The sequence below is a fragment of the Rhopalosiphum padi genome, chromosome 2 (genome assembly GCF_020882245.1).
Source record: "Rhopalosiphum padi isolate XX-2018 chromosome 2, ASM2088224v1, whole genome shotgun sequence".
Classification (NCBI taxonomy): Eukaryota; Metazoa; Arthropoda; class Insecta; order Hemiptera; family Aphididae; genus Rhopalosiphum; species Rhopalosiphum padi.
In genome coordinates this window covers 65,776,232-65,799,601 of record NC_083598.1, presented here as the reverse complement: position 1 = coordinate 65,799,601, position 23,370 = coordinate 65,776,232, and the positions used below count along the sequence as shown (strand labels likewise).

Here is a 23,370-nt window from a genome sequence, read left to right as displayed (position 1 = left end):
TATTATTTAATAATATTTATTATATTTATTATTACAAGATGTACATTATTTATGTAAATAAAATATTAAAACGTGTGTTGAACTTAATGATTTTGTAGTCATGTCAACTAAATACAATATAATCAATGATTACTTTTATGTCTACTTACTTTACCGTAAGGAGAATCTGAGTTTGTAATTAAGTAATAATTACCTTCTTTTCTGTAAATTAAAACAATTTTTAGATTTTTCCCCTTTTTCTTTACTATAAATAAGTTACTTACGATTTATCAAAAGGTGCTTTCCCTAATGGCACCGATAGATCTGTATTATTTGAACAAGCTCCTGATGTAAATTCTTCATAAGAAGGACACGGAACAGCAATAAATCCTTCACTTTTAGTTATAGCTTCTGCATAATAATAGTACGCTCTGCGATGACTACAAACCGCTATGTGCATAAATATACATAATATATATAATTCTAACCATAATAATAATTAATAGGTATCTTGGGTTTTTAATTTTATGAGTACATATTGATTAATGATCGTTAGTTATTACCTGCATAATCAATTTTACAACCAGGTTGTGGCCAGGCACCACCATTGGGATAAAAATCCCTATGCCCAAGTCGTTCTTTAAATCCAAGAAATCCCCCTGACGTATGTACGACTTCGACTAGTTTTGCTTGACTATAATCAAGGCGTTCTTCGGGGCTTGACGAAGAAAACAACACTTCCGCGGGATCCAACCCTATAAAAAAGTTTAATCAATTTAAAAATCAAATGTATTAGCTTAAGTATTTTACCAGTAATATGTTTAACTTTTCCAGATTTCAATTCGTTATTTGTAAGACCAACAACATGTGCTCCTAATGAAAATCCGATCAAATGAAAATCTTCTGTACGTGCATCAGTAGATGACGTTAAATGGTCTATGAAAGAAGCCAAATGTTTTGATACGTGTTTGGTATTTTTTGCAGCAGAATTATACCAAGGAACAGCAGCCAGTTCCGACCAATCAACAGTGAAAATATTATAATCGTTATAGTTCAAAAATGCTGTAAATAAATATATTTTAAGAATAGTGACAAACATATAAAAATGCGTATACAATAATAACTGTATATCATGTAATATGTAGGTATTATAATAATATAATATATATTTATGTATTTTAATAAATGGTATATATAAATGAAAAATTATATGTAAAGTTAAGTTTTTTTTGCTAAAATATGGTCTTCAAATGTATATTTAAAAATTCTAAAAATCAAAATTTGAATTACTTCATTTTTAAATAAAAAAATAGAGAATTTCGTGCTTGATGAAATTATGAACTACTCTGTGGAATTATGCGTTATGCCTAATGCGAATATATTGAATTTATTTTAGTTATTAATAATTTAATCTCTGAAAAATATTCTTATAACAATACTTATTTTTAAATAATTATATTTAAGGATAAATGCATCCAAATTTTAAAATATTATATTTATATTGTTTCTAAAGAAATTGCATAATTAAAAAAATGAAGATACAGATGCTTATGAATAATTAAAAATTAGGTAATATCATCAAATAATTTAACGATCGTGAATATTACATTTAATTAAATATATTTTTATTGCACCAATATTAATCAAATAATTTTATTTTAGAAAATATGTCTTTTTACATATTGTAATAGGGATTAATAATATTTGTTTTATACATACCATCTCTGAGTAATGGAAACATAAGAGAATCCTCAGCGCTATCGCCAAAACCATGAACTAATATTTTCGATTTTCTTTGAGGACGGAAATATTTAAATATCGGCAAACATTTTTTGTCCATAGTTTGCATTTCAGCTCTTGTTGGATTGTCCCTATGAATTAAACATTCAATATGTATTGGTAATTTGTATATTGTTTTTATGTATATTATTATTTATTATTTAAATTTTAGCCTTTTATAGGTATTTTATTTGAACATTTTTACGAAAATTATGATAAAATCAGGGCCGAATTTACGCATATACTTCATAGGCTGCAACCGAATAACGGCCCCACACGTCACACGCCTAAAAATTGAAAAATATATGAACTTGTAATAATGTTAGTAATGTTACTTAGTAATAATTGTATGCGCAATCGAATTATTTTTACTTACATTACTGGATGAGCCTAATAGCCAATAGAGGTTTAAAAATTCTATATTTGGCCCTAAATTAAATATTTAAATGGTTATAATCTAAGATAATAGAAATAACTATATATTATCTAAATTAAAGCTTATAATAATTTTAATATTGCTTTTACGTTTTATTCTAAGATATTAATTATAAATATATTTATAACTCAATAAAATATTAATTATTGATTATTATTTATTATTTTTTATGTAGTTTACATAAAATAATAAACAATAAAAATTGTATTTTATGAAATAAATCATCATTAGATAAACATATTATTGATTAACTTTTTCGAATAGTTTTTTTGTGACTCTGATAAGGAGTATATGTAATTATACTGAATATCTACGATTTACCACATTTTTACAAAAAGTGAAAGAGTTATGTTAAATATGATTTTTTAATTAATTAAACAATTTTATTTGTTTTTCTACTTAATGAATAGTACCTACGTCTTTTTAATTGTTTTATCGCTTTCAATATTTAAATTTGAAAGGTACTTATTATACTGTATTGTTCATAATTTTAACATTTTTTTTTTATATAAATGTATATGGTATATCTACATTATAACATTTAATACATGATATTAATACACAATCTGCATATATATGCATTTTCAAACTCTTAACTGAACGCTTATCAAAAATAATTGTTGTTTACACTCAAGTTTTTTTTAATTATAGTATAAACAACGTAAGAGGAATTTTTATTAAATTTTCGAGTTTTTTTTTACCAAGAATACATATTATTCATATTTATGAAAAAAAGTAAACAAAATTGAAAATTTCAAATATCTAAAAAGAGTATAGTTATACTACTTGTTTACTTTCGACTCCCCTAAATACAAATTATATTCACTTTCCCACTATATAACTATATAAGATTTTGAACTTGAAGCTTGAAACATTTTTATTGCTCCCAAATTTGTTAACTAATATATAAATAACACTATTGTCTATTGCAAAATTAATAAATTCATCACTTCCGTTAGACTCTGAAATAGTAATGAATTACTAATGATATATTGATACGCTACAAATTAAAAAATATATGTATAATTGAATTAGATACCTTGTATATAAATAAAATTTTATATTTTCGACTAATGGTTCTGCTGCGCTATTTTTTTCCAATCCCGATATTATAGCCAATTGTGGGTCACCTCGTCCGTTTGGTAACAACATCCACTTAATGTCTTCATCTACTCGTTCTTCGGTCATTTCTTCCGTTACTTCATATTTTTTAAAACTTTTCTGTATAAAAAAATATATTTTACTCTTATTGAAATGTTTTTAGCTTATTCTTTTAAATACCAGCTCGCTGTGAGGAAGAAATATTAATAGTATTAGGTAAAACATTGTTCATAAATTTTAATAATACTGAAATCGGAATAATTGTCTTCAATTGTAAAACCAGTAAACCACAATTGCTTTTACCAGTTACACATACACATATATTAGGTACTTTTTATTGTATGTAAATGCTCTATATATTTTATAGATATGGTAACCCTCTTTTATTTTATTCATTTATATACGTTCTATGAATATATAACATATGTATATATTTTAAATGTGGAAATAAAAGTTTCTAGTTAATGATTTATTGTAACCAAAAGAAGTATCTAAGATAATATTACTTATATTATAAAAGGTTTCTAGTTCGGTACTGCAAACACGTTTTGAATATAATGTTATTTTGTTTGTGACCCATTTAAAATAAAAATTAACATAGTAAATACTATATTGATATCATGAAAAATCTTTACTTTCCTAAATATATTATTACAATCTGAAGGTCAAATTATACTAATTTGGTATATAATTGTCGTCATATTATATAGTTGTGGAGGGGGTGAATAGAATTTTCCTCCCTTATATTTAGGAATTTTAAGAAAATTATTTAATTTTTTGATTGTTAATTTAATAATTTTGTTACTTTTCTTAATTTTCCTAAAAGTATGATTTTATAATTTTTAGTATAATTGGTTGTTGACAACAACAACTTATTGTTACTATTTGTATAACTATAATATTTTTACAGCATTAATGCCGACAGAATTCCGTATAAATTTTATAGATACTAAGATATTTAATAATATACAGATGAATAACAACAAAAACCGACAGTCGTCACTCGTCAGTCGCTATTTTATCTGGTTCATTGAAACGCAGATCTGAGGCCGAAGCCCGAGAGAATTATATTTACATATTACAATATGTCAATATTACATGATGTTAAAAATCAAAAAACCACGGGAGAACCAATATTTTTAGGTATAAATTTATTTGTGTCAAAAAAATTATGCACATTTTTATTTTAATATTTGTATGTATGAATATTGAATATACTTATATGTATTATTATTTATAAAAAAAATCAGTTACCGAATGATACGGTCATTCTCTACGACGGATAAAATCAACTATAATTATATAATAATGTGTAAAAAATTAAAAAGGTACATTGTAATAAAATATGCTTGGATAATAATTACGACAAAAGTTATCAAAATCTAGTGATAAAAGTTTCCCGTCTGTAGAGATTTTCCTATTAATAATGTTCCTATTGCCGAAAAAATACCCGTTATTTAGAGGTGTCTATTAAGGGAGATTTCAATTAAGCTCAACTTAATGTTTTTATTTAAGTAGCTTAAAAAATAAACGTGTATTACCTATATTGTATAGATTATACTCACTAGTCACTACTTTATAATAGTATAACAACAAGTTAAACTTCACTAGTATAATTAAATTATTCGCTAAACTACTTGCGGGTAAACTTTTTAATTTTTGATATGGCGTTAGCGGAGTTTTCAAATTGACTACAAATTTTAGGTAATAAGCAGAGAAATATGTAAATATTAAACTAAAAATAAATAAGTAATATTAGACATTGTGTGATATGTATATTTGTACACAAATAAGTTTAAGTCATAAACTATAGTTATAGCTGTTGTAGATAGATAAGTATAGTTTTAACTAATTATCACAACTGTACCCAGAAACGTATTTAGGAATTTTGCGCTCCATGTAAGAAAAACCTAGGTACTGTATTATATCAAAATGCTCTCCAAAATTCAAATTTTATTGTCTGGGGACCAAGCCCCCCTGGCCCCCTAAATACGTCTCAGACAGTACTTGTGTCTGGGGTAAAAATTAACTATAGAATTGAAACCTAAAAAAGTTGGGGAATGGGGATTTAAATTTGTTAATATTTGTTTTCTCAAAAACTAGGTACTTACCTATATGAGCATTTAAACATTTTAAACATACAATATAACTACTGCAATTTGCAATTTATCTTAAATATAACTCAGGAAATACCTTTAAAATCATTTCATTTAAAAATGTAGGTTGATCCGTATTTCCGTAAAAGTATCTATACTAGTTCCAGGTATTCAACTAATTTACGATTTATAATTATTAACGAATAAAAAATATCAATAAAACAATACATCAGTGGCGTACGCCGTACATAGCAATTTCCAAAAGGGTGGATGGGATAATCTTATAATAAAAATAAATGAATAATATATATACAATAATATATAGGTAGGTACCTACTTATTTATGTGTTATAAATAAAATATATTTTTTATTTTATCCATGATTTTTAAATTTAAATTGTTTTATCATTTTCTTATCAATATATTGTTATCAAACTATGTTATCTTCGTGTGTAAGGTAAATAATATTAAATATGATAGTGAATTATGTACTTGCCCTACGGCCTACATAATCACATTCATGTAGTTCATAGTACATATCTAATTTATTGTATTATTGAAATGGCACTGGAAACTTTTGCAGTTAAATATATGTAGGATATAGGTGATATAACTGATCAAGTATTTGAAATTGATTTGTTATAAAATATAAATTTGTATTATTTTCTTTACGTATTGTAATAATGGTAAAATTTTTTGAAAATAAAAGTTTATTCCCATTCAGATGGGATCAAGTTGTTCATGGTTTTTGGCATCGTTATCCTAACCCAGAAAGGTAATACTTTAGTTTATTATAAAAGTTAATTATTACCTAATACATTAAATAATAAATATATGTTTTCAGCAAGCATGTATTATCCGAGGATGTGTTACATAGAGAAGTGAAAGAAAAAAAATTACATTCTATTAGGTTATTCACAAAAACTAACAAGTTACCAAAATGGGGTGAACGTTTTATAAATACTAATGTTGTAAAAATTGTTGAAGAATCAATTTTAGATCCTTCAAAAAAGACATTGGTAACATATACAAGAAATGTTGGATATGCAAGTGTTATGGTAGGTATTTGTTTTTAAATATTCATTGTAAAGACCTTGAACATTACATTTAAACATCAATAGTTTATCCAAAAGTAATTTATACATAATTAATATCATATTTTCTGTTCACACATTTTTTGATTCAAGGTTTTTTGTAGTTTATCTTATAAAACATTATAACAATAATATTATCAATTTTTCTTTTACAAATTTTAATTAAAACCATTAAATATAAGTGTTAATTCAGTACGATAATAGATCTATAAGTTAATTATGAGTAAGCTGATCTATGTTTTATTCATTCCATGATCTGATTTTATAAGACACTGTTTATTTATTTAAATATAAAAATATAAAATTTGTCGATATTTTTTATCATATTTATTTTTCAGGGTGTGACAGAAAAAGTTGTTTATAAAGTCAATGAAGAAAATCCAAGTACTACAGTGGCAGAGAGATCAGTGTGGATTGAATCAAATGTGTATGGAATGTCTAAAGCTATTCAAGCATTTGGAATGCAACGATTTAAAGTTAACAGTACTAAAGCAGTAAAAGGATTTAATTATGTACTCAATAGTATGTATGGTAGTAATACTTCAAGTTCATCTGGTGTATTATTACATCAGAAAGAAAAATTAAAGGATGCTCTTAAACAAACAAATTACAAAACTGGAACTCTTTATGTTCAGTAAGTATAAGATATTACTTTTTAAAATGAATAACTTGTTAACTAGTTAGTTTTATGTAAATATTTTTTCTCATTTTTCAAATTGTTTTATAGTTAAACCAATTCCTATTTGAGATTTCACCAAACTTATTAAGATCAATAAAATGTGGTAAGTAAATTTTTGTTTTATTACAAATTTTTTATATAGTTAAGTTTTAAAATTATATTTTTAACAGCAATAACTAATAAACTTCTATTTATATAGTGAAACATAAATCCAAATAAACTATTATATAATGGCACAATACATCAATAGTTAGGTTTTTTATATTACAACAAAATAACTAATTTTGTTAACATTTGAATTCCAAATGATTTAAAAAAATTGTATTTATTCAATAATTTTAAATTGTTCTTACAACAATTTAAGAGAAAGCTAATATTGCATTCTCAAGTCTTAGATATTAAAATTAAAAAATAAATAAATTTTCAAATTCTTGTGATTTTGATGTAATTTGTCATCAAAAAAGTATATGAAACTTTGTATTATATTTTCAAGTTTTTTGACTAAGAAAAAAATCCCCTCTTCTTTCTCCATAATCTAAAATCCTGAATATGTCAATACATCAAAATACTTATATATGTATAAATAAAACGTTTATAATATGACCATTTATTTTAATATTATTATTCAATCTTTATAATATATTGTATATAGAACATGTTAGTTAATGCTTTATAGTGGTTAAATAGATTTTGTTATTTGTTGTGTATAGATTTTAACAACCTATATTTTTAATAACTAGAAAGGAAATAATTGTTTAAAATTTATGTAATATTTAACAAATAGATTATGTTTTAATTATGAATGTATATGAACCTTATTTAAGGTTGGAGTTTTAAGACCTATGACTATAATATAAATGAAATGGCAATAAGCAAGGTCGTTTAGATAATAATATTATTATAGGTGTGCAAAAAAATAAATGTTCCATTTTAAGTATTTTACATATTATAAATGTATGTGTTACATGTGTAGGTATCTCTAATCTCTAATACCCTTATATTAAAAGTTTTTCTATTTTTAACTTTGAAGGTGGAGATGAGCGGGGGAGTGGTATCGTAGGGATGGTTAGGTTACTATTTACGTTTCTTATTTTATAGTATTTTCAATCAAAGTTCATTAAACTATAAATTCAAAATTACATTTATTAATTAAATTAAATATTTATCTTATATATATTTTCAAAAAGATGATATTATTTTGATACGTCAAATGTTTTATGTTTATAAATACATAATCTTCAATTTTTTTTTTTTAATTTTTTTTACATTTTTAAAATTCATGAAACAGTTAAGTTGCATGTATTATGCTAAAATAATTATGAACTTAATTATGTAGTTAATGAACTAATTGTTTTTTTATTTTATAAAAATAAAGAAAAATTAGACATTAGTCACGTATCCAAGTCCTCTTATTAAGAACAATACTTGTATTTTTACTAAATTGTATAATTGAACTGAAGGCTGATATTGAAATGATAGGTTTATAAAAAAATATGCTATACTGTCTATACTTAAATGTATATATAAATATATATATTTTATATTTGCATATCTGAATTGCATTAGATTATATGTACTATGTAATAAACTGTCGAGAGTTTCTGCCAGGTTTCATTGAATTGTAAGATTTTGATAACGGCTTTATTTTATCCGGAAGAAGATTTTCTACAGCTTGCATTGAACTCTGATTTTTTATTTTATTTGAAATAATTTATAAAACAACTTAAAATCATCTTTTTTAAAGTTTTAAATTGAAATACTGTAAAATGTTGGAAATATTTTTTAAATTCAAACCAAAAATATATAATTTATACTTATTATAATTATGCCTCATAAAGTGTTTGGACTTATATCATTATTAATAATTTATAATTATAATTGATACTTTAAATTTTATGGGTTCTATACATTTTTCTTTACCTTTTTTAAAATAATTAAAAATCACTAATAGAAATTATTATTAATTGTTATAACTATTATTGCTACAAAGATGTTTTTTTATTTTATAATTTAAAACTAGATTGTATAAGTATAATTACAATACCATATATTATAAAAAAATAAAATTTTATGTTTTGTTTTTATTTTTCAGATAACATAATTATGTATTCTTATCAGTTCAACAATTTTAACCAGATTAAAATACTCTTCAATCTTATGTGGTTACTGTCAACAATAGTATTTTATTAGAATACAATATAATTATTTTAAATAAGAGATCTTTGTTTGTCTTGATTAAATTGTCCATTTAATTTATACAATATTAAATTTGTTATCCAATAATTTGTATAAGTGATTTAATTTTTATTTCATTATAATTTTATAAGAAATTACTGATATCATTATAATATTATATAGATGAATAAAATGTCTTCTATGTTAAATTTTTTAATATTGAACACATTATTATGTAATAACTGTTTATTGTTTTATTATACAATTTGAATATGATATATCTATTGTACAACATGTTTGGTGGTGGTACAATTTTTCTAATTTGTCAATATAATTAATTTATTAAAAGATATTCAGTTTTTAGATACTTAAGAAGATATTACTCCCACGTGTTTTTTCTTTGTCTTACAAACAGACAACATACCAAATTTGTATTCAGAAGTTCCAATTTTATTATTAATAATATTACTTCTAGTAATACAAAGAATTAATCAATACACTTAGATGTTTGAACATTATCTGTGCTATCACTTGGATTTTTTACAATATTTTAATTATTAAGTAAGCTATGTACATGTAAAATAATATTACAATTAAAAAATTCTTATGATTTACTTAAAATATTCCAAAAAAAAACCCATTAGAAGACATTGATTATGTTCTTACCTTTAAATTTGATAATACAGTGGAACCTCGATTATCCGGGGTAATGGCGGGAAGGGGGTCACACGGATAAGTGAAAACCACGGTTAATCAAGACTTTTTATAATAATGTAATTTTTTTAAAATTATAATTAGAAAAACATAGGTACAATTTTATAATAATGAAATTTTGAAAATTTTTATTTAATTATAATTATAAATACATATATACATACAATTTTGAATTTTTTTATTTAATTATTAGAAATATATATAATAATGTTATACATAATACATCTACAGTCCATACTTATTTTTAAATTTTCGGAAGAGTGAGCACGGTTAATCGCGAACACGGATAATCGAGGTTCTACTGTAGATTACTTTATTATTAAACCTTACAACAGTTACAACACAAAATTGGAACTATAGAACTTAAATTTAGCATACCTATTATATGTTTATAAGACTGAGACAACATGATATGATTGTAGTGTCCTCTTATTATAAATATATTTAGAATGAATATAATTCTATTTTTATTGAGATACTTTTAACATAACAGTCGAGAAGTGCTCAGATTACAGTATAAGATATTTTCAATAATGCAATATAATATATTATTGTGTATTTTAGTAAAATATTTACAATATTTGAATTTTTCCTTAGAGAAAGTACCAAGTAGGACCTATAAGTGGTCACTGAGGAGGTAGTTAAAGATTATTGCTGGAGACAAAAATGTTTACAAAAGAGTCATGTAGGGTTATGACTGTTATGAGCTTGATCACCAGAAAACCTTGAATTAAAATCAAGTGTAATCACACTCAATGACACTACTAATTAATAATTAAAAAAGTAATTCAGAACATTTAAAAGTGATAATCTATAAATACTTTTATATTTATATACAGTTCTAAGTGAAACTGTTTACTATTAGTTCTTATTAGGAAATGTTTGTATTTTGTAAAAATTAATCAATTTTATCTAAAAATCTTTACATCTTTTTATTTTGCTAATTATCTATAGTTATTAAATACTAAAATACTAAAATACCTATGAAAACATTTGCAGATGCACCTACCTTAATGAATTATAATAACTTATTACTATGGTGATAGTCTATTCATTACATTTCTCATTTATATAAAAGATCAATCAGTAAACATCTAGAATCTATGCATAATCCTAAAACAGCTGGTAGGTAAAACATATTTTTTTAAAGTTTTTATCAAAACTTATATTTTTACATAACATTATAACAACAGGTTTTTATAGTCTACAAGTTAAATTAATACATCTATATTTATATCACAATATGTGTACCCACCTTTATCTATGTACTTATACATTTTTGTAATTACCTAGCTCAATTAATTTTATCATAAATATATACCTAAGCGAAATGTTTGTTTTATTTTTTAGTTGATATTTATTTTAGTAATCTTAAAAATTAAAATGTAATATAGGTAGTTCAAATTATAAATTGTGTAGGTACATGTTATGTAGCCATGTAGGTATCGCAGATAAATTATTTTCTAAAAAATAATTTGTCGTTGTGCTTTGTGCGTCGGCTCAAATCGTTAAATATACTGTCACAGACCACAGTTGACATCATTCCAATCCTTTAACAGCAAACCGCTATTTATAAACTGCATTCTAAATACTATTATTATTTGATTTTTGTATCGGCATTGCTGACACTTATAATATTATACAGCTATAAAATCGTTCAACAAAATTGTAAAATAATAATAAGAAGAAAAAGTGATTATATTAATAATCCTATATTGTGATTAAGCTATCTATATTTTTTTTGGATTATAATTACAACAAAGTGACCTAATTACACAATATGAGATTTTTTTTACCAAAATATATTTGGTAAAATAATTATCCGATTTCTTTCTACGAAATCTAAATTATTTAATTAGAGAGTAAGAAACGCTGCATAACAAATAGTTCTTACTTATAATATATGCATGATAGTGTATATCTAGGCTTGTTTGCGTGTATATATAAAAAAAAACATTGTATATATTATTAATAGTCTTTTAAATTTATTTACTATTTATTAACAATATCTGGTTTATATTTTCATGTTTTTTATGTATTATATATTACTCTTAGTATTGAAAAATACAGAATATACAATATACAATATTTTAATAAACCAAATTTATTTAAAGAATTAAATATTAATGTTTATACCTGTTCTATATCTATATAAGAGTCTAGATACTCTTTTTAAAAATAGAACATAAGATTTAAATGACTGCTTTCCATTTGTTTCAGTCCTAAAAGAATATAGAATAAATAAATTTACTAAACAGATTTAGTTTAAAATGTTTTAATGTTAGACACTTCTTATACAAATAAAAGCTATAATAGTTTGCGCAGTAGTAATGTACGCGTTTGCTGCAATCTACAAACACTGAAACATATAATATGGTATAAAGCGACGCCAAAACTTTTCTACTGATTCAACTAATTGGCTGATATTTTTTTATCTTATAAACTATCAAAATATATTTTCATCAATATAACGGAAAATACTATTAATTCAATACCATTTTACAGTTGTTAAATTGAGAAAAAACGAAATATTGATAATATTCCAACATATTCTTAACATTAAGATGTTTTCTTTAGAACTAATACTATTTTAGAAAACTTGAATTATGATATCCGATAACATTGATTATAGGAAAAGTAACATTTATGTAAAGATTAATTGAAATGTATTTAATGAAATAAGCTACCTATTGATTTTAAACCATTTTGTTAACAAATTAAGTACTATTTTTCATTAATTCAACATCATAATTACGCGTAAAAATGAAGATATCTTTCATTGTTTCTAAGTCAGTTGAACATAAAATAAAATATTTTTTTCTTTATTTTAAAGAAAGCTGAATAATATAATCAATGGATTTGCTAAAATTTAATTGTATATTTTTATTCTTAAATTAAAGAAAATATCTTTGAATTTATTATGTTATCTTTGAAATGATGAAATTTGTCATACATTTTAAGAAAACAATAAAATAGTAAATCAATGGAATAAAATCATAGCAATTAAAACTATATTTTCTCTGAGTGTATAATAGCAGATCCATCGTACGTTTTGGCTATATAAGTTTTTTACAGATATTAAAATTATTTTGATATGTTCAAATAATGCTGTGGCAGATCGATCATTGCTTACATCAGTAAAATGAAGAAATATCTCTTGAGCATCGCAATTTTTATCTACGAAGGGTATAACAGTAAAAAGCTGAGATTTGTTTATTATAAAAGATGTTTCGTCTAAAATAAGTGCAACAAAATCAGCCTGATCAAATTCCTCTTTTAACCTATCGGTGATCAGTGGCGGATCCAGAAATAAATAACATTATTGTAATACGATATGTTTTTTTTAAATACGTAATATATTATTGACTACAAAATAATTTTTGTATTTTGATTAATAACGTTTTTATTCCTAAGGTGAGCATGCCTGGAGAATTCGCCATTAACTGTTAGCTTTTTAGTTTTTTTCTTATTAGGTATCGATAAAAAATGTTTTGCTTTGTTAAAATCATTGAAAATGTAATACAAGGTTCCTCATAAGTTGTCATTAAAAGAAATTAAAATAAAAGTTGAACGTAAATCCACAAAAAAAATGTTCACCACTTATATGAGGAACATTGTATTAATTTTTCATACCTCAGTTATAAAAGTTGAGAATCTAATACATTTTTTACTACTAAATATTTGTAATGTGTAAATTTTCATGATTTTGACGAATTTTGTAAAAATGAATTTCAGATGCATATAAAAAAAAATTGTACCTGTATTTTTTATACAGGTATAAAAACAGTTTATGTGGGATCTTGTATTAAATTTTCAAAAATATTGATGCAGCGAATAATTCTTTATCAATATTTATAAATGAAATATACTAAAAAAAAATTTTCATACCTATAAATAGCTCATCAAAAAGAGTTATTTTTAAAATGATATCACTTTTAGAAAAATTGTTTTTACATGAAGTTCATCTTAATGTTCTATCTTGTAAGACAATAATATAGGTACTATACTACTATAGTATATTAGTACATGTATGTAGTATATGTATTATCCTAAAAACTATAGAGAAATATTTCGCTTTGCAGTTTCTGCATAATATATGAGTATAATTATCCACCAAAATGTATTAATTGATGAATGTATTATGGTATACACTATTATACATACCCATTTCGGCATTTTATAAATTACAATAACATTTACATTGTAATTTATGTTAGAAAGTTTATAATAATTGCTCGATGGTAATTACAGTACCTATACTAACTACCTACCTACCTGATGGCCAGTGGCTAAACCTACATATCAACATGCATTGATCTACTCCACTTGATAATACTATAATAGACGTGTGTGATGCAGTAGACTAGATTAAGCCAAAGAAAATGTGCATTAAACGCGCCGAATACATTTATTTATACTTTATACATCTAATCTAACCTATATATCATATTATTCATATTACTACAATTTAAGGAAATGCCGTTTTATAATTTATATATATTATATTCTTTATGTATAACAATTAACAGTCAACAACTACAATCGTCTGAAATTAACCACGATACATTGGTACAATAGTAATATACTAATATATATGATAATTGTTAAGTATTCATGATCTAAAATTGCTGGTAAATGAAGATGATCAATGGTCATTGGTCATGACTCATTGACCATGGTCAATGAGCTCATGGAAGTTTCGCGTCGCGGATAGAAGCCTATCAACTGCGTTATTAAATTTCAATATTTTACATAGGTATTATAATATAACTTGCTTAAAAATGTAAACATCTTAAAAAGCCAACAAGAGAACACAGATAGTTAAAGTTAACCTATACTGTTAAAACTTTTAAGTTTGATAATAAATCGATTTATTATGATATAACAACACAACTGGGATTAACAATAAATATTGGTATACAATGCGTTAGTAAGACTACATAATGTAGTATAAGTCAATACCGTAATTACAGTTAATTACGATTGGTCGCCGATGTCTGAGTTGGGTTATTATTTGATACAAGTAGGTATAACAGATTTAAATTTTAAAAATTGTTATACAGTTTCCTATACTACAAAAATATAGTTTGAGCGCCACTGATTTGAATTACGTATTTATGTATTATGTGTACAACCATATTACCATAATTTAAATATTTAAATGTGTTATTATGTATAAATTATAATTACAATAAAATGATTTTTATATCAGAAAACAAAATTGTCAACAGAACATTACAAAAACAACTTTTACGTAAGTGATTGGCGAAAAACAACTGTCGCCAGTACCTAAAGGCTAACATAGCTATAGATACTGTTAAAAATTAAAATACGATTTCTCCGGAATTGGTACCTAAGTTATAACTACAGCATATTTATTCAGATTATATATATATTGCATTACACGTGTATAATGTATTATGACTTATGAGAATGAAAACAAAATGTTTTGATATGTGTCCACCACTCAAGACAGCAATTTTTAAATCGTAGTTAAAGAATAATGGTCGTAGTCTTAATACGTTCTTGTGCTGTTTACGTAACAAATGTGCGCAAATATAAATACTAAATATAGATATAAGCAGTCAAGCAGGTATATATTATTTTATTTATTAAATATTAAACAATTTGAAAATTATATAACAAAAATTCAGCATGCGCGATTAAACCTGTAAATTTGGTTTAAATAGCTGCACATATTATATTATATATTATTATCATACATTTTATTAAAATGCCCATCAAAACTGTATAAAAAATAGAACTGTTTGAATTTTGTGAAAATAACGTAGGTATGTTGTAATTTAAACAAAATTTATCCATAAGTTTTATTTCTCATGTATACACTGTATATAATGTGGGGAACATTGACCTAGAATATGTATTTTAGTATTTTCTATCTTCCTTAAAAATTATTATTTAAATCAAGGTGTTATAACTGAATATTTCGAGTTACTACTTAAATAAACACACCATATTACACATTCATACTTAAGGTTAGTTTTCAAATAATTTTAAGCGAATAAATGTAACCACTAACCTGTAAACAGAAATATTATAAAATAATATAATATATTAATATGTATGTTAAAAATGTATGTATATAAGTAGGTAACTAACAGCTAACACCATTGCGCCAACTATATAACCGTATGTCGACTCATATAATTATATACCGTTGATCTGTATAATATTTAGTAAATTAAAATAAGGTCGTAGACCTTTCCCAACATTGGAGTTGGCAGACCACTGGCAAGTGCAAATAAATACGAATAAATTAAAGATCACTTATACCTATTTGTTATAAGTTATAACTAGTGACGGATCCAGGATTTAATTTTTTTTTTTTTTTTGGGGGGGGGGGGGTATAGTCCAAAACACAAATCTTAATTTTTTTCAGTAATTAACAAATACATACAAACAGACAATAATTTTATGCCAATGTGGGGACGAGGCCCTTTGGGCTTCCCTTAGATCCGCCACTGGTTATAACATTTAATATTATATTAATATATAATATGATGATTATACAATGATTATATAATATGGCTGCATATTAGTTGCGTCCCGAAGATAACTACAAAAAAAGGTCTAATCCGAATTGCGGCCCGAGTTTATTTTGGGTACAGACAAGTTGCGGCCCGGGTTTTTTTAATTCTTGATAATTTAATCTTGACTGATAAAATTTAATCACAGTATAATGTAGATACCAATAAGTACACCTTAGTCGTCGCTTTACTGCCGCTAAGAACGTTCCAATATAATATTTTTTCTGTTTTATTTATTTATAATGTCGAATGAAATGTTGAGTGAAAAAAATCGCACTTTATTTGAAATCGATGGTTATAAATTTCGTTTCCATACTTTTTTGGCTTATCGTTTTTGAATTCAATTTCAATTTTTAAAATTTTTTTTAAATATATTCAAGTGAATATTTAAAAATAAAATATGTTAATATGTATAAATGTAAGTAATTTTCATTTGTATTTTAAAATACTATATCATATCTATTAGAAAAAAAAATATAAGTATTTAATAATTAGTAGGCGATATATTTGAATACTAAACAATAGAACGAAACCAAATTACCAACACAAAACAATAAACATTAAATACCAATTAGGTTTTACTGTTTTAGACCTATAGTAATCAAGTTAATGTTTATTTAGTATAATACATAAAACACATTAAAATTGAACTGAGAATCTTTAATTTGTTTGCTGTAAATTAAGGATTTATTCACTAAAAATCATTCGGAAGCCCTTATGTTAATATTTAAAACTATCCATTTTATAAATATGATTGTTTTGTACTTACTCATATAAAGTTTTTTTTTTTTCATTAGGTTATTTTTTAAGTTCATTTTATTGGATACCCATTTTATTATATTATCAATATACTTAATAATACATTACATTTCAAACCAATCACCTTGAATTATATACGTATTGAAAAAATTAATTGAAAATGGTAAGTATAAACAAAATTTCAATAATACCGAGAGTAGCAAATAATACAAGGGGTCCAATTAACTCCGAACAAAAGTAAAACATGTATAATTTATCGAGCACACCACGAGGATGTAATTTTTTTTATAATATTAATGAATAATTCATTATAAAAAATGTGGCGTGACTATTAAAATAAATCACATGCAAAACATATACAATTTTTTTTTAATAAACCATTATCTCCGACCTAACTGTTATAAAGTTCAAAAATGAAGTTACCTCATGTTTGTAAAAAATAAGTAAAACATTTATGTGTTATTGCATATTTGTATACGTATAAATATAACAAATAGACAAATAGTACAGGAATGTGGTGACGGGGGATAGAGGATATCCAATACTCCCTTGGCTTTTTGGTTTGTGTATTGATTTGTCATAAACACAGAAATAACTGTATTAGAATTAAAATTCATTTTTTAGTATTTTTTACTGTGATTTTTAATATTTCATAGAAGTTAAGTTGATGGATAACAATAAGATATGTGATAAGACCATAAGGCGTAATACAAGTATATTTAATGTTCCATGTGCACGGAGTGATTTACGTGAAGATATTATTAAAAATATACAACACACAAATTCCCGTTATACACGATTTATATAATAAAGTATTATTTCGATTTATTTAGGTAGGTATAGAATAATAATATAATATGATAGTTCAATCTAAAATTTTCTAAAGTTAGAAATCGTCTATTGTTCATACATAATGGCGTGGATATTTTCGTTCAATATTATTGGTTTATAGTAACATTATATACATAAAAAATTATATTAAGATATTTCAGTATTTAAAGTAATTATTACAATTAACAGCCGTCTACAGGTAAATGTGAGAATACAATTTTTTTTCGTTAAAACGAAAATTGTAAACACAGTTAAAAAATAATATCCCTGCATCGGGCTGCATCAGGTTTTTTCAAATAATTGAGCACGTCATTGATATAGTAATAGCTAGGTACATACATAAATTTAATATTTATATATATATAACGATATTTTATAAATTGTATATTATGATAATATTGTAATAATTTTAAATACAGTGATTTATCTTATAAAATGAATAAATGAAATGATCCTGCATTGTCACATAATATGCTTGATTATACAGACACAAGACACTTGTGCATTATTCGTAATGTAAACGACGTAATGAGTGTCCACAAGAAAAAACATAGAACATGCTGCATTTAAATAACATTAACGTGACACGCAAATAATTGCCTTATCAGTGCAGTAGTATAATAAGTTTATTTATTTTGTTTTCACAAAGTATAGAATGCTAGGTTAAATTAATTCTATTACCTACAGCACATGCCATAATACTTTGGTGGCCGGTGGGCGCCCGGTCTAATATATTTAGTATTTATTGAATTAATAATTAATAATTACCATATATGATACATTATATACATTTAAAAGGTTATTTTTTATTTGATTGTTTACGTATAGGTACGTCATTATAATTTATAATAAGTATGTATAACCTCGTTCAGTTCATCTTGGCACTCGGCAATCGCTACGATTATAAAAAGAACTGTGATCCAGAAACTATAATGTTATTATATCGAACAAAATATAATTTTCGGACCACTGTTTTTAAACGATTGCCGAGTGCCAAGATGAACTAGACAAGTTATATGACTCTACAAGTAATACAAGTAAATCGTATAAAATGTATTTTTTTTTTTTAATTTACAAAACTATTTTGATAATTTCACCTCGTATTTCTTAAATTTTCTTTATTAGAAGTTATTGTAAATTATAGCTTCATCACAAGTTATTTAATATTGTAAAATTGTAAGTAAAATTATTTAGTATTCAACTGAAAAATTTAACTTATTATCATACATATGTATATGAATCGTGTTGTGTGATATAAAGAAAAAATATAATCACCGTGACGAATGACTATAATAATATTATGTAGAATAATTATAATGTGTGTAAAAATAATAAACATAATATAATAATAATAAACTTATATACCATGTACGTCACATGTAATAAAAGATTATATTTTCTTTTAAGCCAAGTGGGGGATATAATACTGTATTACTGTGACGCAGCGTATTGCGCCAAATATAGAATATCTGTGTGGTCAAAAAACTGATTGCTAGGCGGCATACCTAACCATACATTATAATTTTTTTAAATTTATTTCATATCTATATGCGTTATGCCATTATATGCAGTTAAATGCACATGAATTTCATAATTTCTATAGAATTTGATATTCATACTCATACATATATGTATAGGCATCACATTCACATATAACTTAGAACCGAATTGTTTTCATATAATAATCAATGATTATTAATCATATTATAAAGCATATAGATGCACATAAGTACATCATACTTATACCATAAATATAATATATTTTACAACATGCAAATATGAGATAATTAGAATCTTTTGAAGTATTTGTTACAAAAATAATTTAAGGATCAATAATATTACATTAGATTATAGATACAAGGGGCTTATATAAAATTATAACTTGGACTGTGATTTTAATGTCATAAAAAATTCCCTTAAAATGCGAAAATAACAAAACTTACAAAAATAAGCTATAAAAGTGACTTAAAATGTATTATAGATTAAAAATTAAAAAATATATATAATAATAATACTAATAATATGATAAACTACTTTATAATTTATTATATTTATATAAAATCGTTTTGGTTATAAAAATTTAAAAGTAAAATTTAAAATTCACTTTTTGTATCCAAAAACTCTAAAATGTTCTAAAACATTAAAAAATAATCTAGAAATTTTCAAAATATTAAAAAAAAATTACCTATAAGCTATAAATCATTTCATAATGGAGACAGAAGAGATGACAAACTTAGGTTTTTCCCTTTTGAAAAAATATAAGATCATTAATGTCTTATGTAGTGACGAGTAATTCAAGACCAAGACCAAGACTATGGCAGTCTTGGTCTTGATCTTGTTCTTGTAGGCTCGGTTTTAACTCTTAATTTGGCATAGCAGTGCCATTATAGTCTTGGTCTTGCAACAAGACCAAGACCAAGACAATTTTGCTCATCAATATTCTTATGACAGGCTATAAAATAAATTACTGATCTTTAGGTTTATTTATTTATATCAAAAAGTAATTGTAGCCTGTTGCCTGTAGGTATGTAATGGTCTAATGATAGGAAAAGTACAAATTATAATTTGGGAACACGACACTCAGTTTTCATTTCGAAAAATAATACGTTGCTAGTCAAACCAAAAAACATTGCATTTTTTTCTTTAGGTATAGGTAGTAGGTACACACAATTTTTGATCTTTAGACATAAAACATATTAATGTCAAAATGAAAAATAAATGTTTTTATTCTTATTCAGCAGACGTAGGTACATAAAACTAATTTATTAGAATATTCTATAGTAAGCTTTGGAAAACAATGCGAATTGCATCAAAATCCCAACCCTAGTTATAGCATAATAATCTTTAGTCTTTGTATCGATAAATAACACCTATCCATGTGGAGTTATTGATCTTGATTCACTGTACTCTGCTGACTGCTACAGTTTATAATTTATATATTAATAATAATTGCTTACCTATATAATAGCTAATAATTATCATATATTATATAGATATAATTCATATATAGGTATAATAAAAAATGTGTCTGTGTGTATTAGTGCATATTTATATGAACATTACAAGTATAGACTGTATTAGTGTAGAGCAGCGTTTCCCAAAGTGTGTTCCACGGAACCCTAAAGGGTTTAAGGGTTCCGCCAGATGTATGTGATTATTGAGAAAATTATTTTATATTATATTTGGACTATTCATATTATTAAAAAAATATTATTTTAAATTATTTAAAAAAGGGGGTTCCGCGAAACACGAATTATTGCTCAAGGGTGCCATGATCGTAAGTTTGGGAACCGCTGATAGCATACCATTATGCTGACATAAATAGAACTGATTAAAATATTATTATTTATGTGAATAACGGCAACTATTAACAAAGTGATTATTATATATTATTTAGGTAAGTACTATTTTACGTGCCCAGAGAAAAAAAGTATTTCATTATTGTTATTATTTTTTATATTGAAACAAAAACAATGGTTATTAGAAGTTAAAAATAAATAAATAAATCGAGGGCAATTATAACACTATATGTTTTACATTATGATTTATGAATAGAAAAAGGGGTAGAATAATAAGGTATATACAATTATACAAATATACGATAGTACAATTTTATTATACTATAAGTTGGTATATACTACATAGATTAGGTTATACGATTTTGATAATTTAAAAAATTTAAGAATTGTTTTGATGCTGTCTCGACCAAGGCCTAATGGCTCTTGAAAGTTGTCGAATATTTCGAGGTTGGTTCTGTTATCTCCGTATAGTTTAAAATTTTTGGTATTAGCTAAAATGTATTTGACTGCAGTGGCGGTTAACCTTCTCGGCGTCCTAAGGCACGCTCAGTGTTTACCGCCCCCTTTTTTAAGAATAAAAATGAAATAACAATTTGCCACCCTAGGCTCGAGCCTCACGAGCCTCACGAGCCTAGTGGTTAGTTCACAACTGTTTGACTGTGAGTATTTCTCCGCATATAAGTTATATATATTGGTGCGTTCCGCTCTATAATTATGAAGTGTCTGTGTGTTTACCACGTGTGAACTAAATATTATAACAATAATCTTTATGTAGGTAAGTATATTTAAAATATTTGAAAGTCTAATGGGGAAATAAATATTAGTCATAATATATACATACAACAAACACATATTGTCATATTGATATTCGTAGTGTGTTCAACGTACATAAAATATTAAGTACCCATCTGTACCGATATTACTGCAAACTGCAAAGTAGTCGGTAGATAGGTACTTATTAATTTGGGCATATGTAAACTACGCCCAAATGACCTTTTTTTTTGTAAACTGCGCCCAAATTGTTATCTTTAAATAATGTAACATAATAATGAATCATTAAGTGACCAAAACCTTCAGAAACAATTCGTGACTGGTATCGTGAAACGCAAGGCAACCGAAGATTTTATTTTAATAACCAAAATTTATTTTATTAACTGTTCATATTATAATATGGCTGTAATGAACCAAGTATAAATAAGATATGTTATTATTTGTCCTAATATTGTACTTTTTAAAATTATATATATTTTTTTGATTTTTAATTTTATTCTATTAATTGTTAATATCATATGTATTAAACTAAGTATAAATTAGAAATTGTAATTTTTGTGTCCAACCCCAATAATCGTGAACGCGAAAATGTGAAAGTCGAATGAAAATTAAGAAATTCAAAGCCGTTGTGTGAGCTGCCTTTGTAGCGTTCTTTGCAAATAGCGTACACACGTACACGGCGGACGACGACGACGATCACATTAATAAACGCATCGTAATAATGACAGAAATACAGAATAGAACTCGACTTGGTCGTGCACAACAAGTCTGAAGTCATAGTTATTCACGTTTTACAATTAACGAATATTAACGAGTGTATAGGTTATACCTACTCAGTAGTCGTGGTCTGTAGGCGACGCAAAATACGACGATCACGCCACAATAATAACAATAACATATTATTATTATACCGACGACGGTGGAGCTTTCGATAGCCGTGCGCCCGTGTTGATTTTTGACCAATGGCATGGCACCATCGTCCCGGTTCACGGCCTCCCGATCAGGTGCCGTAGCGGAGCGGTGCGGCGCGGCGCACTTGTTTATGTGCCGAACAGCTGTTTATCAACAACAACAAAGACTCGTGCGACGGCGATCGTGCCGTGGGCCGA

General features: G+C 25.2%; 2 protein-coding genes across 4 annotated transcripts; one reads left to right on the top strand and one right to left on the bottom strand.

Moving 5' to 3' along the window:
• LOC132921055 (lipase member H-like) lies at positions 1-23,255 on the bottom strand. 2 transcript variants are annotated; one of them, XM_060983877.1, is made up of 7 exons: positions 23,095-23,255; positions 3,234-3,415; positions 1,699-1,850; positions 790-1,041; positions 543-734; positions 264-429; positions 1-201 (listed from the first exon to the last, which is right to left on the bottom strand). In XM_060983877.1, exons 2-7 carry the CDS (start codon positions 3,380-3,382, stop codon positions 123-125), a joined length of 990 nt encoding a protein of 329 aa, XP_060839860.1. In that variant the 5' UTR covers positions 3,383-3,415; positions 23,095-23,255; the 3' UTR covers positions 1-122. The 2 variants fall into 2 exon arrangements, with proteins under 2 accessions (XP_060839860.1, XP_060839859.1); XM_060983876.1 differs by lacking the exon at positions 23,095-23,255 and adding an exon at positions 3,476-3,631.
• Positions 5,887-9,691, top strand: LOC132922536 (PRELI domain-containing protein 1, mitochondrial). Of its 2 annotated transcripts, XR_009661027.1 has the most exons (5): positions 5,887-6,166; positions 6,236-6,449; positions 6,824-7,119; positions 7,213-7,267; positions 9,257-9,691. XR_009661027.1 is itself a non-coding variant. In XM_060986104.1 (4 exons), exons 1-4 carry the CDS (start codon positions 6,075-6,077, stop codon positions 7,214-7,216), a joined length of 606 nt encoding a protein of 201 aa, XP_060842087.1. In that variant the 5' UTR covers positions 5,887-6,074; the 3' UTR covers positions 7,217-7,271. The 2 variants fall into 2 exon arrangements, 1 of the variants encoding a protein (XP_060842087.1); XM_060986104.1 differs by lacking the exon at positions 9,257-9,691 and having other exon boundaries at positions 7,213-7,271.
• Positions 23,256-23,370: the final 115 nt, after the last annotated feature.

Excerpts from the sequence above, each read along its gene's own strand:
- LOC132921055 (XM_060983876.1), bottom strand. The coding sequence starts at position 3,520 with ATGTTTTACCTAATACTATTAATATTTCTTCCTCACAGCGAGCTG. Across the intron at positions 735-789 it reads AAAAGTTAAACATATTACTG|GGTTGGATCCCGCGGAAGTG; the intron begins GTAAAATACTTA and ends ACTTTTTTATAG. Across the intron at positions 202-263 it reads AAAGCACCTTTTGATAAATC|AAAAGAAGGTAATTATTACT; the intron begins GTAAGTAACTTA and ends TTTAATTTACAG.
- LOC132922536 (XM_060986104.1), top strand. The coding sequence starts at position 6,075 with ATGGTAAAATTTTTTGAAAATAAAAGTTTATTCCCATTCAGATGGGAT. Across the intron at positions 6,167-6,235 it reads CGTTATCCTAACCCAGAAAG|CAAGCATGTATTATCCGAGG; the intron begins GTAATACTTTAG and ends ATATGTTTTCAG. Across the intron at positions 6,450-6,823 it reads TTGGATATGCAAGTGTTATG|GGTGTGACAGAAAAAGTTGT; the intron begins GTAGGTATTTGT and ends TTTATTTTTCAG.